We start from the raw sequence: 11820 nt of genomic DNA, 5'->3' as shown, positions 1-11820 counted from the left end.
ATCTTTACCATAATAAGAGCTGCGTCCGTCTGTCCTAAGTCACGCTAAGAGCGTTAGAAAAAATTGTCTCCCACAAGAATCAAACTGCAATATTCATAGTTTCTGCCCAGCTCACTACCATCACACCTCTCGACCACTTTGCTAAGAATGTACATCAATCTAATCACACAGCAAGAACTTGAGCACGTAATGCGTCGCATGCAATAGTCTCATATTTTGTTATTACGCGTAATAATTTTTCACTGCCCATGGAACTGCCGGCTTACTAGTTTATATATATATAAACCTTGGTGTTTGTCCTGTGTCTGTCGTTCGGGTGTCCAGTTATAGCGTGTTTTAGAAATGAAAAATACACTTCACACTAGATTTCAACTCCGAGCGTCTAGGTCTAAAGACACGTGTGCTGAACCACTAGGCCAAGCAGTTACATTGTTATACAATGGAATAATTGTGGCCATATTCATTACATCTGTTATAATTCGCATAATGGCGTTGTGTGACGCCACATGAATTGGCTTCACAGCTCTTATTATAGAGTTTAGCAAGCTTAAGTTACTAGCTTAAGTTACTCACATTAGCCAATTTGTTAATTTTACCATTGGCTAATCAGTGAACTTAGCCAATGACAACTGCATTATCTGCCACTGTTTATAAGCTGCTTTTTATTACTCGTGCAACGTCGGGAATTCATTCAGTCCCTATATATATGCATTTGAGCTTACTGAATATTAATGGTATATGACACTAGGTGACTCTTGTATCCGTATAAGCTCTTGTTTTTGACAACGGTTTTATAAGGTCATTTTACGCAGATCATAAACTCAATATGGTAGTTAAAAAGAACTTTTATGAGTTTATATAGTTCCATTCTTTAGTACAAAATCCTACTAATCTCAGCAAATGGGTAACAAAAAAATAAACTGTTTACACAAATACATCTCATCTTCTGGCATTCCGCAGTAAAATCTGATTATAAAACTAGATGAATATTCCCAATCTTTAACTCAAGTAAGTACAAAATCTCGTTACAAAAAGTTTCCGCCAAAACTAAGAATGCAATGGTGTTTGACTATCTTGTGATTCAAAAATGCAATAAACCACAGTAAAGGACAGTATAATAAAGTAGCCTATATAATATTGTCAACATTGTTAAATGCTAGTTTAGCCAGTTATTACAAAACAAGCAATGTCTCAGTCAATTGTAGTTCAATGAATTAGATATTTGTAATGGTTGTTTGGCTGAGGCCGTGCTCTCCATAACAATTGAAAAGCGCAAGTCTGTTGACCGTCCATTACTGTTCTTCTCGTCCAAGTGTTTGGCAGAACCACAACGCTAGCAGCATGAGGATCAGCTGAAAAAAAGACCATGGGTAGGAAGGTAAACAAAATATTTTTATTTCGCTTTTACGTTTACAATCAACACGAGCAAAGACAAGCTGATTTCTGACCAAAGCTATTTTTGGCTGAATTTTCAGCCATCACCTCTCAGAATTTTCAACCCCTGGCAACCTTCATTATACAGTAATGATAGTGTGAAAGCAACTCAACAGTGATGCCTACATGTGAAGATTACTTGTGTTTTCGAATGACTTGCCAAACCTTTACTATTGACTGATGAAGGGTTGTTCAGAGTCAAAAAGGTGTGTTTGTCAAGTTTTTAACTCTCACCATTTAGTCAGTATAAGAACCTGTCTATGCTGTGACATACCTGGACGGCAGCAAATGCTGATCCAACAGCTATCAAAATGACCATGTTCTCCATTGTCCAGTCTACCATTCCATCAATGCAGCCCTGTAGACAAGTACAGTACAAATAACTCTGTTGCCCAAATAGCTCATTCTAGCACATTCCTATGTGTCTCATTTGTTACAAAAAGCTAAGAGAATTTGAGTACAAAATGTTTGCGCATTGCTCAGCATTGATCACTATTATAGGACCTCTTAAAATAGACATGTTATTTCTTATCAATTCATTGTTAAGTATTTAGTAGATGAATAACACATGTCTATGGAAAACTAAAGATTGTCCCTACATGAATGATATGAAATATCAACTGATATTTGCCTTTAGGCTATAGCTGATTTTGGTGTAACATTTTAGTGTAACCAAGTTTATTGCATGCTTTGATCTGCACATTATGACAAGAAATGCAATAAAAATTAAGTTTATCTTCATCAGCTAAAATTGAACAACTATTGGTCAACAAATTGGTCAAGCTCATCAACCAAATTTAACATACATGTATAAATCTAACTATATGAAAATAGATTATAAGCTTTTGAGGTATTAGTAGCATCTTAATATTTAGTTGGTTGTCCCTATTTTGAATCACAGGGTTGGATAAAATGGGTGCCCAACAAATAGAATGTATTTCTTGAGAATACTTTTTGGAAGGAGACAGAGTGTCTACAAAACTTTCTTCTCAAATATCTATAGTGTGTATGGTCTGAGATAATAAAGGAAGTTGGTTTATGCCATAAATCAGAAAAACCACGAAAAAGAATTCTAGGTGATTGCATAATTATGATTGCCATTGTAGATACATACAAGTTTTATAATAGACAGGAAAGCTAATTGTTATTATTATGTAATTGCCAATAACAAGCAATGGTAACGCAATCGCAGCAATAGCATTCTATTCTATGTGAATGTAATAATACTAACTGAATGTCTGGCGTTACACGGGTAATTAAAAACAGCTCATAAACAGGTAATGTAGTTTCCCCCCCCCCCCCCCCCCCCGCTAGGTTGACTAATTAGCCAATGTAGCCAAGGACAAAATTAACAACTTGACTAATTTGAGTAACTAAAGCTAGTAACTTTAGCTTGTTTAAATCTTTACTATAATAAGAGCTGTGAAGCCAGCTTAAAGTCGTTACATGTGACATTACACATCATGATCTCTCTCGCAATCATGATATTCAAGCATGCTAGTAATGACCAATAGTATTGTTGCAAGCGATTCAAGCGTGTGCACTTTAATCGATGTAATTAATATGACCACAATTATTTCATAATGTAGCTGCTTGACCTAGTAGATAGAATGTCTGCCTGCAAACCTGGAGGATCCGAGTTCAAATCTAGTGGGAAGCAGATTTTTCATTGCTAAAACTTTATCGCTATACGTAACTGGAAACACGAACGGCAGATGACAGACAAAAAACACCGAGATTTATATATAAATGTATAAGCTTACAAGACTTGTATGTAAACTAAAATTTTTTATACTGTATAATAATAGTACACATATTCATTTCAAATTATATCCTTTTAAAATTAATCAGCTAGTTTGTATGCTAAATTATTCTGATTTATAATACGTGTAAAACAATAGTAGTGTTATATTATTGATAAAACATTACACTAAAACCTTCTAAACAAAACCTTTGGAGATGTTGCTTACAGTATACACATGCCATCTGTACATACATGTACATGCTAATTCATTTACATACTTACATGTACATGCTACTTCATTTACATACTTACATGTACATGCTACTTCATTTACTTACTTACATGTACATGCTACTTCATTTACAGTACTTACATGTACATGCTACTTCATTTACAGTACTTACATGTACATGCTACTTCATTTACAGTACTTACATGTACATGCTACTTCATTTACAGTACTTACATGTACATGCTACTTCATTTACAGTACTTACATGTACATGCTACTTCATTTACAGTACTTACATGTACATGCTACTTCATTTACAGTACTTACATGTACATGCTACTTCATTTACAGTACTTACATGTACATGCTACTTCATTTACAGTACTTACATGTACATGCTACTTCATTTACAGTACTTACATGTACATGCTACTTCATTTACAGTACTTACATGTACATGCTACTTCATTTACAGTACTTACATGTACATGCTACTTCATTTACAGTACTTACATGTACATGCTACTTCATTTACAGTACTTAAATGTCAAACCAACTGACCTATAATTCATAGTTTGTTACTGTCTCCACTGTTGCTAGGCAGTTAGCAGGGCAACCATGCATCAAGTAAGTAAGAGGATATTAAATCTCCCTTCCCAAACAACTAATTTGCCTCTCTTCTTAAGCTCAATATGTTATGATGTCACTTCCTACCTGTTGGCAGTGAAACTCTTCAAACCGATTGCAAAAATCTTTTGCGTCAGCTGCGCCATCGTCTGAACTTTTCAGTGGGTTAGTATATGCCCTTGTAGCTTGCCATGCTTCTTCCATACAGATCTCTGCAAAATAATGCATAACAACTAGATTGACTATGGATACTTATTCCATTTTTGTTTCATGCATTCTATGTTTTATAATTGTATTTGGTTCTAAATGTCTAGCATACGTATTAGAGAGAGAATAACTCTGACCATTATAAATATTTGGAACCAAGTAAACAAAAGAATGTTAGGTTGTGTCATGTTTACAAAAGTTTCTTTTTAAGAACTGCAAATTATTGCAGAACATCATTACTATTATCATTAATATTACTGTTATTAAACCATCTAACGGTTCTAACCGATCAGCTTGAAAACTAAGATTGCATTTTACTGCACTTGAACAGAAAAAAGCGAAATAATAGTATATAAAAAGAAAAAAAATTGTGGATGCATTATTTTTTATACCTATTTCTTTTAGCTCTGCAACTAACCGAATATGGGAGGGTAATGTAAATTTAAATGGAAACAGAATACCAGACCAGCTTGTGTTCCATATAGTAGCTTGTGTTCCGTCAAACTACGGGTTCAGCTCCTACTTGTATCAAAGCAAATTCTTAAACCTGTGCTCACCCATACCAATGTGGTATATTAGTGCCAAGACTTATTAACTCATGGAAACCTTAGCTACGAATATAAATTATTTAGTACGTACACAACAAAGAATAACTAGAAAATTAAAGTCGTAATGCAAAGTTGAAGAATATCATATTCTTCGGAAACAATTGTTCGGAACATTTCCAACATATTCTAGAACCATTGGACCATTTAGTTCTAGAATATGATGGAATGTCTTTCTATCCTCACCTCTGACATTTGCATCTACAGTGAGAAGACCATCGCCCTTAAAGGCTGTATCCAGTAAGGTAGATGTTTCACAGCAAGCCCATGACATGCTAACGTTCTGCCTCACCTTGTCACCTAGCTGTCCAAGGTACTTACTGCCATCATAGTCCATGAAATCTTTCATACCACAACATTGAAACTAAAAAATAAAATTGATACTTTTAGGTAAGTAATTCATCTTCTAATAATGCACATACAGTACTTGGATGTACAGCACAAACAACCACGACAAAACAGTAATATAAGTAGACTTACAATGCATTTAAATGAGAGTATACAATCATGTGAACAAAATCATATAACTTGGGAAAAAACGCATTGTATATGGCTGCCACAAGTTGGGAATAACTAAAAATAATACTTTTCAAATCTTTCCATTTCATACTTGCGTGCAGAAAGGGTCAGCTCAAATAGAGCAACAGCTGTTTAAATCAGGCTTTCACAATGAAATGGTAATAATACGGCAGCTGGCGGCTGGCAGCGAGTAACAGCAACTGGCAGCAAGTAAAATTACAATGAGCAGTGAGTAGCTAGGCAGCGATTAACATGGCAGCTGACAGTAAGAAAATGAAATTTAGCAGTGATTAAGAAATCATCTGAGGAACTTTCAAGCCTGGTTCACACTGGTCAACAGCTGTTCACAAAATTGACAATAAACTGACAGGCGTGTATATGAATATACATGTAAGTATAAAAGACAACTGGCTTAGTAAAACACTTCTACCCTGCTTGACTAATGTGAGCCGTGATGGCATCAGACAGTATTTTAGATTCTAATGCGGTAAAATAGATGATGAACATTTCAAACTTTTTAAAATAGTTTTAAAAATGAAATCTTTAAAGCTTTTTAAAATATTAGTTGAAAAAGTTTAACGAAAACCAGTTTAATTCTTTTAATAAAACTGAGACACTGAGTACTATAAAGGAGTTTTTTGAAAGATTGTTATTCAAATAGATGTAATGAGTATACATACAAGTATACAGAAACATGTCTCTCAACCATAATCTATACAGCTGGCTATATTGACCTATATTGTTTGTGTGGCAATCTACTTTGTCTAAAAAACTGAATCCACAGTCTATGCGGTGCTCATGTAGAATCAGGTTGCAGAAAGAAATTATTAATTTTAAAATGTGGATCAGTGTGATGACCTTGACCTTGGTGAATGCTTTTGATGAAGTCTAGATTTGCTTTAGGAATAACCAGCCAAAAGAAACCTCTGTATAGCAAAAACAACACTATTTGCATCAAATTGTATTTAGTTGTATTCAGTTGTATCCAGTTGTATCCGGTTGTTTTTAGTTGCAACCAGTTGTATCCAATTGTATCCAGTATTCGATGTGAATCACACTTTAGATTTAACATTTAGCATGTACCAGAGTGGCTGATGGCAATCAATGTGACAACTGATAGCATGTAGATTTACAGATAGCAGCAAGTCACATGACATCTGACAGTGTGTAGCACACCAACTGATAAAAGTAGCCATGCCTGAAATTGTACACACTTACGGAGACTTGAACATAGTTGAATCCCTTTGAGATGGAATGGTTAGCTGCTTCATTTGGGTCATTTGTGTATATGGTCTTAATAAATGCAGATCCTTCCTCTTTCAAGCTCTCAATAATCTATTGTAACATATGACATCAAATGGTAAGTATGCATGCTTCTTTTCAAACATTTCAAACCATTCTCTACCATTTTTCATACAACATTGCAGAATGTAAAATATTCACAAACATGATACTGTGTGTACAACTAACTTTTAATGTTTATACATCTGTTATGCATAATATGCATAACAGATGTAAGTGTAATTATATGTAAGTGTCAGTCGTATGGACAAACTTAACTATTGCTGTAAAAACAAAGGTGATGGTGCAATAAAACAGTTAAGACATGAATGTGGGAAAAACGTGCTTCTCTGTTTTCTGGTTTTTTAGTAGCATAAGATTTGAGAAAAAGAATTGAATGTTATAATAATCTTTACATTATTTTTGAAGCGAGATTATTGAGAACTAAGTGAATGCCCTGCGATACACGAGTAATGAAAAACAGCTTATAAACATTAAATATATATATGAGCAATCTTTATTGTGGTAATCAATAGTTATATTGATCAATAGTCATCACTTCACCTACTCTACTACATTACCTTCACACTACACTACCTGCAACTGTTTATAAGCTGTTTTAGTTACTCGTACAACGCTGGGCATATACCTAGTGAGGCCTGCTGGAAATCGTTACGTGTGACACAATGTCATTACGCATATTTTAACCAATGTAATGAATATCTTCACCATTATTGATCAATATGTTCAGTTGAATGCTGCAGTCTAATGGGTAAGTTTGACGCATCTAGCACCAAAGATGCTGGGATCAAATCCTCAGCAATGTAAATTAATCAAACTCGTTTCTAAAACCTTATCGCTATAAAGTTTTAGAAACGAGATAAGACACTGAGACTCATATATAGTTGTAAGGATAAATCTTGTATACTTAAATAAATAGATAGGGCTATGTAATGGATGACTGAGGTCACAATTTGAGAATGCAGGGGATGACAAAGGTAACAATTTGACAATGTAGGGGATGCTAGAGGTAGCAATCTGAGAATGCAGGGTATAACAGATGCAACAATCCGAGGATGCACGGGATAACTGAGGGCACAATTTGAGAATGCAGGTGATGGATGACAAAGGTAACAATTTGAGAATGCAGGTGATGACAAAGGTAACAATTTGACAGTGCAGTGGATAACTGAGGTCACAATTTGAGAATGCAGGGGATGGCATAGTTAACAATTTGAGAATGCAGAGATGAAAGAGGTAACAATTTGAGAAAGCAAGGGATGACAGAGGTAGCAAATTGAGAATGCAGGGATGACAGAGGTAGAAAATTGAGAATGCAGAAATGACAGAGGTAGCAAATTGATAACGCAGGGATGACAGAGGTAGAAAATTGAGAATGCAGGGATGACAGAGGTAGCAAATTGATAATGCAGGGATGACAGAGGTAGCAAATTGATAATGCAGGGATGACAGAGGTAGCAAATTGATAATGCAGGGGATGACAGAGGTAGCAAATTGATAATGCAGGGATGACAGAGGTAGCAGATTGATAATGCAGGAATGACAGAGGTAGCAAATTGATAATGAAGGGATGACAGAGGTAGCAAATTGATTATGCAGGGATGACAGAGGTAGCAAATTTATAATGCAGGGATGACAGAGGTAGCAAATTGATAATGCAGGAGATGACAGAGGTAGCAAATTGATAATGCAGGGATGACAGAGGGAGCAAATTGATAATGCAGAAGAAATTGGAAATAAGTAACTAATGGACAAAGAAGCAATGTAGACATGTGTAAAAAGTGAGGAGTAAATGAAAGTATGTAAGAAGTAACGCAGAAGAAAAAAAAAATAAAGACGAGAAATTCTGCTGAGAAAAAAGGGCTATATAAAAAGAGAAAGAAAAGAGGGCTAAACAGACGTGAGAAAGGTAAAAAGAGAACTATAACGAAGATGTACAGAATGAGGAAGTATAACGAACTTGTAAAAAGATCATAAAGACTGAAAAAGACTATGATGAGAAAAAAAGTAGCACATGTAAGTAACCTTGAAAAGAGGTAAGTAGCACATGTAAGTAACCTTGAAAAAAGATAACAAACTCACAAAAGCTCTTCTAACCCCAGCATACGCTCCAGCTCCAGCCTCTGTGATGAACACCAAGAATATGCAGCTCAGATACTGAAACACCGGTAGCGATATTGTACTTTCTAGCGCAGGCAATGAACAACAGCATATCAAAATATCGAGCAGAAATTTTCATATCAAAAGGTACTTACAAATCCCATCATTATCTTAGATTCTCTAATGATTCCAATCATACCGACAACTCCGACGGCGAACACAAATATGCCAGCACCGATGAATAGCCATGTTACAATTTCTACTACTGGTTCAGGGTTTCCAGCTTTTATAGCTTGTCCGAGATTAGCAAAGTCAGGGTTCGTCTTCACCCAGATTCCCACAGCAAGGACAGCTATGCCAAATGCCTAGTAACATAGTAACGGCATTTACCTATTGCTGGACAACAGCATGATGAAGAAAATCACTACAAGTAATCATATTTCAGCCAACAACGGCTAACAGTGTTCATCATGTTGTGTTCACTAAAACCATAGATAGAATATATAGAAATATCTCTTTGATCGTATCCTTTTGTTGGTACTATTTAGATGTTCTCTATAGAGCTGTATAGAAGGTCAACATTAGTATGAGATGGAAATTCCCTTACCCATAAGATACAGTTGAATACTATAAGCAGAATCTTGGCTGTTGTATCAAAACAGTTGAAGGATTTCTTTTTAATTGCAACCATCTCGCCTTCTGGAAAACATGAACAGTCATAGTCAAGTGTAGCGTAACCATGACAACAGCTCAATCATTCGTAGCCTTGAAGATACCGAAGGACAGTATCCTATCAATATGCTGCATTTCCCTAGTAGGTAGTAACAGCTACTTATCTGAATATCATCAGTTTAATTTCAGTTGCACTGTTACTCTGGTCAGTTTAATTTCCTTTGCTACATGCCTGAATGTGACAATAACAGTGCAATGATTTTCATCACACAATCGATGCTCGGTTAATAAAAAGGATTTTGTCCATAACTAACTCTTTTTTTTATCGGAAATTGAATTGTTTTTCTATATTTGGTGGCTGAGCACTTTAGCGCTGCAATTAATTGTTAGGTGTTTAAATTTGACACTGATCATCTGTAAATAGCTAGATTCATAGAACAACTTTGAAATAAAAAATACATACTAAGAAAGGAAAAAGGATCTTCTTCCTAGCTAGGTTTATTACCTCTATAGCTGTCGTTATGGTATTACTGCCCTTTACAGACTCTACTTGAGGTGAACAAAATTGTTCTATTCAAGTATCTATAGACAGTATTTAGTGCTTCCTTGTTGGGGTTTGAGGGGTAAGCTCCTAGCTTACTACCCCCCCTTAGTGTATCCTTGTTGGTAAGCTCTTAGTTTTCATCTTATACAATGATGCTTGTTGTATTGCTATACGATCAGACGATATCATAAATGCCGATAACAAAAATGTACACGTATGTTTTTATTACAGTTTACCTAAACAGATGATACCCAACAGTGAAAACATTAGCATTTAATGTTATGGTAGACTTATAAGCGTACTTACTCTAATTGGATTGCTATGTTATAACATAAACGATAATAAGTACTCATAACTTGTGGAGGTGAAATTCTAAAAGTAACTTGGAATTATTGTACAAATCATGAGGTGAGTACTTAAACTCCCAAGGCTTTAATAGAAGACCCGAGCTTGAGTAAACATAACTCAAGTAGCACCTCAGTACTCTCTATATCATATATATATAATAATATATATATAGATATATATATGATATATATCATATATATATACATATCATATACATACATAAAAATAGTTACTGTCTATAGTCTTACTGTCAGTTGGAGAACTGACAGTAAGATATATATATATAACTATATCTCCAACTATATATATAAATATATATATAGTTGGAGAACTGACAGTAGCTGCAAATATAAGTGCAACTATTTTTATAACTAGTACTATTTGCTCCAATTTCTTCTGGAGCTTCTTATTAGAACTATAGTGGAAGACTAGTTGTAATTTGTAATCATATATATATTATTCATATTATTATCAAATATATCTATATTTTATGTATAATATATACATATATAAATATATTATATACATATATATATGTAAATATTATATATTATATATTATATATATGTACATTTGAATATATATATTCAAATTCATTTTATATAGATATATATATTATATATGTAATATATATATGTATATACATTGTATATACATATATTATATACACATATATATACATATAAATATTATATATATTATATATATGTACATTTGAATATATATATTCAGATTCGTTTTATATAGATATATAGGCCTATACATGCAGAGAACAGTTTTGAAGGCTGTACTTATTTAAGTAATGCTCTCATATCTTGTGTACATATAAATGGTCTAAACCCGAACCAAAAACCATTCTACTAAATACTTTATTATACCCATGCCTCGCTATATCCAGACATACTAATACAGTTCATTGTACTTTTCAACAAAAACATTTTATTCTAATAGAATCAAATACAGCATACTCAAGCAACCAAATTCTCTTCATCATTTTTAACAGAGGCGAGTTGTTACAATCAATGACTAGATATAGTGTACAAGGTAGTAAATGTACATATTCCACTTACCGTACGTAGTTAGTAGTTGTTAGTTGGTAGTTTGGTAAGGCTAGCGATGTAAATATCTAGTAATGTGGTGGCTGACTGAATCACCTTGGTGTCACAATCCCTTGTGTGATGGCGTTCACTCGTATCTCCGCTGGCTCGTAAATTAACATAGTTTTTGCGCTTCAGTGACTTTCTGATTCCTCAGAAGCAAATACGTCAGTGCTTCCTGCATCTCACCAAACCATCCGTAGCCGTCACACCTTGTTTGCTCCAGATAGGCGAACTGTTTCTGTTATGCATAAGTTCATAACACTGGCGCTAGGACCAACTTGAGAATAAATGAGAATTCCTCCGCTTAACAAAATTATTTATGATAAATATCTTACATACATGTAATGACGGTTAGCTGTAGACTAGGTAGTTATTATTGTATTTGG

At 34.4% G+C, this 11820-nt stretch overlaps 1 protein-coding gene across 1 annotated transcript; it reads right to left on the bottom strand.

Annotated features, from left to right (window-relative positions):
• Window positions 1-827: 827 nt before the first annotated feature.
• LOC137393095 (CD82 antigen-like) lies at window positions 828-11583 on the bottom strand. Its single transcript, XM_068079509.1, has 9 exons — window positions 11405-11583; window positions 9378-9469; window positions 8926-9135; window positions 8753-8827; window positions 6587-6703; window positions 5036-5213; window positions 4125-4249; window positions 1709-1792; window positions 828-1352 (listed from the first exon to the last, which is right to left on the bottom strand). The coding sequence occupies exons 2-9, from the start codon at window positions 9459-9461 to the stop codon at window positions 1293-1295; spliced, it is 933 nt and encodes a 310-aa protein (XP_067935610.1). The 5' UTR covers window positions 9462-9469; window positions 11405-11583; the 3' UTR covers window positions 828-1292.
• Window positions 11584-11820: the final 237 nt, after the last annotated feature.

The sequence above is a fragment of the Watersipora subatra genome, chromosome 1 (genome assembly GCF_963576615.1).
Source record: "Watersipora subatra chromosome 1, tzWatSuba1.1, whole genome shotgun sequence".
NCBI classification, from domain to species: domain Eukaryota; kingdom Metazoa; phylum Bryozoa; class Gymnolaemata; order Cheilostomatida; family Watersiporidae; genus Watersipora; species Watersipora subatra.
Note: the sequence above shows the minus strand (reverse complement) of the source record. Positions and strands in the feature narration are given on the sequence as shown.

Excerpts from the sequence above, each read along its gene's own strand:
- LOC137393095 (XM_068079509.1), bottom strand. The coding sequence starts at position 9,461 with ATGGTTGCAATTAAAAAGAAATCCTTCAACTGTTTTGATACAACAGCC. Across the intron at positions 9,136-9,377 it reads TATTCAACTGTATCTTATGG|GCATTTGGCATAGCTGTCCT; the intron begins GTAAGGGAATTT and ends CTATGTTACTAG. Across the intron at positions 1,793-4,124 it reads AAGAGTTTCACTGCCAACAG|GGCTGCATTGATGGAATGGT; the intron begins GTAGGAAGTGAC and ends ACTTGTCTACAG.